The sequence below is a fragment of the Monoraphidium neglectum genome (assembly GCF_000611645.1).
Source record: "Monoraphidium neglectum strain SAG 48.87 unplaced genomic scaffold scaffold04585, whole genome shotgun sequence".
Taxonomy (NCBI): domain Eukaryota; kingdom Viridiplantae; phylum Chlorophyta; class Chlorophyceae; order Sphaeropleales; family Selenastraceae; genus Monoraphidium; species Monoraphidium neglectum.
The window spans coordinates 1-4,273 of NW_014009044.1; the positions used below are offsets into that span (position 1 = coordinate 1).

The 4,273-nt window shown below is 65.6% G+C and overlaps 2 protein-coding genes across 2 annotated transcripts; one reads left to right on the top strand and one right to left on the bottom strand.

Moving 5' to 3' along the window:
• Positions 1–337: 337 nt before the first annotated feature.
• On the top strand, positions 338–677 carry MNEG_14565 (hypothetical protein; the record flags this gene model as incomplete). The annotated part of the gene is made up of 1 exon (XM_014036962.1): positions 338–677. A coding segment is annotated over one exon (340 nt), but the record flags the coding sequence as incomplete, so codon positions are not given.
• Positions 678–1,720: 1,043 nt separating this feature from the next.
• Positions 1,721–3,474, bottom strand: MNEG_14566 (hypothetical protein; the record flags this gene model as incomplete). The annotated part of the gene is made up of 4 exons (XM_014036963.1): positions 1,721–2,113; positions 2,428–2,880; positions 3,125–3,253; positions 3,424–3,474. The coding sequence occupies 4 exons, from the start codon at positions 3,472–3,474 to the stop codon at positions 1,721–1,723; spliced, it is 1,026 nt and encodes a 341-aa protein (XP_013892417.1).
• Between the last annotated feature and the right edge of the window lie 799 nt (positions 3,475–4,273).

Here is a 4,273-nt window from a genome sequence, read left to right on the forward strand (position 1 = left end):
GGGGGAGGGGAGGGGGCGGCGGGGCCGTCGCTGGGGGAGGTGGCGAGGGAGGTCAGGCGGTCGCTGGGCAGGTGCGGCTGCTGGCAACGGTGCCATGCATGTGTGAGCGTGTGTGTGTGTATGTGTGTGTGTGTGTGCACGTGTGTGCGTGCATGGAGTTTGGAGTTATACAAATGGGTTTTGTTTGGCAATAGAAGCAGGCCACTGAGGGCCACACCTGGGTCAGGGGTCTGCAAGGTGGGGGACTCCTCCTTATGTTCCTGCACCAAGCACGCCAGCAGCCAATAAGTTCAACACTGACGACGGCCTCCCTCCCCCGTAACGCAACGTATTCCAGGAGCACGGCTCTTTTTCCAAGAGACGTAGCCTACGCGTCCCTCATCGCGGCGGAGCCGGGCGCCTGCCACCGCACCATGATCCTGCCCGTCCTCCAGATCATAGAGGACGCAGCTGCCGGGAAGGTGCCCCTCCTGATGACGTCAACCTGGGCCCTGGACCACTCAAAGCTGGCGTTTGGCGGCCAGCTGCCCCTCGCGGCCGCCCCCAGCTTTGCGCCCGGGTTCCCCATCGTGATACTGCAGCCGGCGCCGCCAGCGGCCGGGGGCGGCATGGAGGTTGTGATTTGGCTGTGGGCTGAGGAGCACAAGCAGCTGCTCGAACTGGTTCCTGAGCTTTGATTATGGCAGTCACACAATACTTCTTGGACACCAGAAGATTTTTCTTGCGGCTGGCAGCTTGGCAGTCTGCACCCACGAGGGACTTACAATCCACCACTCAGCTCTTATGCTAACAGGGCCCAGTGATTTTGGCATGCATGGAGTCGGTCTGTGACTCACGTGACCACTACTTCATGACGTTAGCGCTCAACCCAACACCTTGAAAGCTACCAGGTTTGGGCTTTACGATGGAGCAGGCTTCACGTGACCGCCAACATATACCGTCACCAACACACCGTCAGTACGCCCACTGTAACAAACCCCAATCAAAGCAGCCAATCAAGGCGGAAGCGCCGCGGCCGCCTTGACTGTGCTGAAAGCAGTGGATTGGAGGGCCAAGAAGGTACAAGGGGGCGATTGCTATCGCGCGATGCAAGCCTGGGACTGGGTGGTTGCCGTGCTGGCAACAGGTCAGCGGCAAAATCAATTGCTGGGTCTCATGATGACGCAGCATCCAGCATGACTTTTGACTCACGGTGGCGAAACTCTTCCATCGTAACGAGTATAGCCAATCCAAGGGCAATCTGCAGCTGACGCTGGACAGCTGTCCGGCCCAGCAGTTTGAACTTCACAGCTCAGCAGCTTGACCCCCAGCAGCTCTAACACCCACTGGCACCGTCGCTGCCTGTCCCGCCACTCATTGACAACCCCCTCAGCATGCGCCGCGCCAGCGCCGCGTCTTCGCCGCTGCCGCCGCCGCGCGCCTCGCGCGCCTCCATATCTCGCGCCCTGTCACGCAGCTCAGGCAGGCCGTTGGCCCAGGGGTCTAGCGCCTCGGCAGCCGCCAGGTCAGCAAGCGCGGCCTGCGCTCAGGAAGGCGGCCGAGGCAGCGGTGGATGGGGCGTCCGCCTCGCCATAAGGTGCCGTGCGGTGTTCAAGCATCCGTGTCGCGGTGGTTGGAACGCAGCCTCACGGCTCAGTCCAGGTGGCAGCAGCCTGCCCGAACGCAATCATTCAAGGAGGGGTTGCATGCGTTGCACAAAGGCGTTGCCAACTGGCAGCCATCAGCAGGCCCCCACCGGGTGCTCGTGGCGCGCCAGGTGCGCCTTGGCTCGCCGCAGCAGCACGCGCGCCTCCAACTCGGCGTCCAGCGACTCTGCCGCCGCCCGCTGCTGCAGCTGGTGCCCTGCATCAACCGCACCTCCGCCGCCGCCGCTGCGGAGGGCGGCGAGCGCCCGCGAGCAGGCCGCTATTGCCGCGCCCCACTCCTCCAGGGCCATCCGCGCCGCCGCCTCGCACCACAGTGCGCGCGCCAGGCAGCGCGCCACCTCGGCCTGCTCCTCGCGGCTCGCGCCGCGCACAAACTCGACGACGGCGACGGCGCAGCGGTAGTGCTCCAAGGCGCGCGGCGCGTCGCCGGCCCTGTATGCCGCGCCTCCCGCGCGGCGCTCCGCCAGCTGGCGGTTGGTCAGGAGCGGCACGACATTGGGATGAGAGCCAGGGGTGGGGGAGCAATGCAATATACCACATGCACATAGAGGGGAGGGATGGGTTGGGGAGTCCCTGGGGTTTTGACTGCCTGCCGGGTCACCTGCGGTGCACGGCGGATCTGGCTGAGATTTTGCTTGCCTCACCGACATGCACGACTCTGATGCATTTGGCACCAGAGAACCATCTGTCAAGCTGCTCAGCAGCGGAGACGCACCGTAGTGCGTGCAACATCACCCAAAAATATGACTCTGTTTTCTGCCTGGAAGCCGCAATAACTCACGTGCTCGTTCAGGGCCTCGACAAGTAGGTGGCTCGGCAGCACCACTCTGTTGGGCAGCACTGCATCCAACTGCCCCTCACCACCAGCGCCCCCGCTTGCCACACCCCAGTCCCCCGCTGCCTCGCTGCCGCCGTCGCTGCCTGCGGGGGTGGCCGCCTCGGGACGCAGCTTCCCGTCCCGCCCCCGCAGCTGCCCCAGCAGCAGCTGCTCCAGCTCCTGCTCCGACAGCTCCCCCTTGCGCAGCGCGCGCGCCGCCTGCGACAGCATGACCATGACCCTGGGGTTCTCCACCCACTCCGCCAGTGGCGGCGGCCCCCCACTGTTGCTGCTCCCGGGGGCTGCTGTGCCGTCGTCGCGGCCGCTGTTGGTGAGGGACTGCAGCAGGCGGCGCAGGACTGAGTGCTGCAGCACAGGCTTCAGCCGCCGCTGGTCCTCTGGGGGCAGAGCCAGCACCTGTGAGGAAAGGTGTTGCATTCAAGCGGGAGATTACAGGGTTGAATCCAGGCGTCACGCAGCCATCAGTGGGGAATGGTGCGCAGCTCAACAGTGGTTCGTCGGCGCCCTGCACCATGCCGGGCCTAGTGTTTGCAGGCCGTGCTGCTGCACACTGCATGGCCATGCGCCTTCACTGTGCCAAGGCGAGCGGCAGAGCAGCCCAGAAAGCAGTGGTGTCGCGCGCGCTGGGCCCCCGGCCCACCTGCTCTCGCAGGCGCGCCTCGCGCTCCTGCTCCTGCAGGGCCAGCGCGCCCGCCACCTCCAGCCGCTGCTGCTCCTCGACGAGCGGGCGGTTCTCGGGGCGCGCCAGGAACGCGCGGAATGAGGACTCCTGGGGGAGGTGAATTTTAGGGTGGGGGGGCACGCACGGACGGCCGCGCCATGGTTTAGGATGGGGCATCGGCCGGCGCGGGTGCGAACGAGGCAGTTGGATTGGTGGGTGGGCGGTTGCGCGGGGGCGGCTGCCCGTAGTGTGGCAGCCTCCAAATCATATGGGCATACCATGTGCGCCCTGTTCTCGGGCGCGAACATCGCCGATCCGGAGGGCTCCATCGCGCCGCCTTGCCGTGGGCGTGGTGCAGACCCAGAGTCTGTGAGCGTGGCTGGTGAGCTGTCGCAGAGAGGGGGCGGCAGGTGACAGGACTGGAAACCAGCTGGGAGGCTCGCTTGCTGTCGATCATATGTTGATGCGCACTGCAAATTGTACATGAGGTTCTGAAATACAGTTTGAGGCTGCCCGAGGCGTGCGGGTGACTCGCTGATCTCGCATTGAAATCGATATCACAAGTGCAAAAGCGACATTGAACACCTGCTTCGTCTTTCTCAAAACCAGCGCCACAGCCCACTTGGCACAGACCTCGGCACCAGCGGGCCCCAGTGCAGCAGCATCAGCAGGGGCTCCGCTTTGCGCGTCGCCTGGGCGAGCCCGTTGCCACCTGCCCACCAGGCCATTCGCGCCGCGTCCTGCAAGTTGCCGCGGTCCCCAGCCGTGCCCGCCGCTGCGGGCCGCCATGGAGGGGGCGGGGTGGCTGTCTCAGGGCTTCCAGGCTCCCTCACGCACTGAAATGGTCGATGACGCCACGTTCCCAAAGGTGGGCCGGGTGTGCCCGGATTTTACGGATCTCCAGGCACCAGCAGCCGACATGCTGCGATGCTGCGATGCTGCAATGCTGCCACGCGGCTGCAGCTGCAGCTCCAGCTCCAGGCTGCTGCCGCCGCTGTCGCCGGCTGCTCCCGCTTCACGCCGCTGCGCATGCTGCGCCCGCTGGATGGGCACAGGCCGATGCCCCTGTGCCCCCCCCCCTTTCCCCCCTGGACGACCCGGCGCCGTCTCACGCCCTGCCCCCACGCC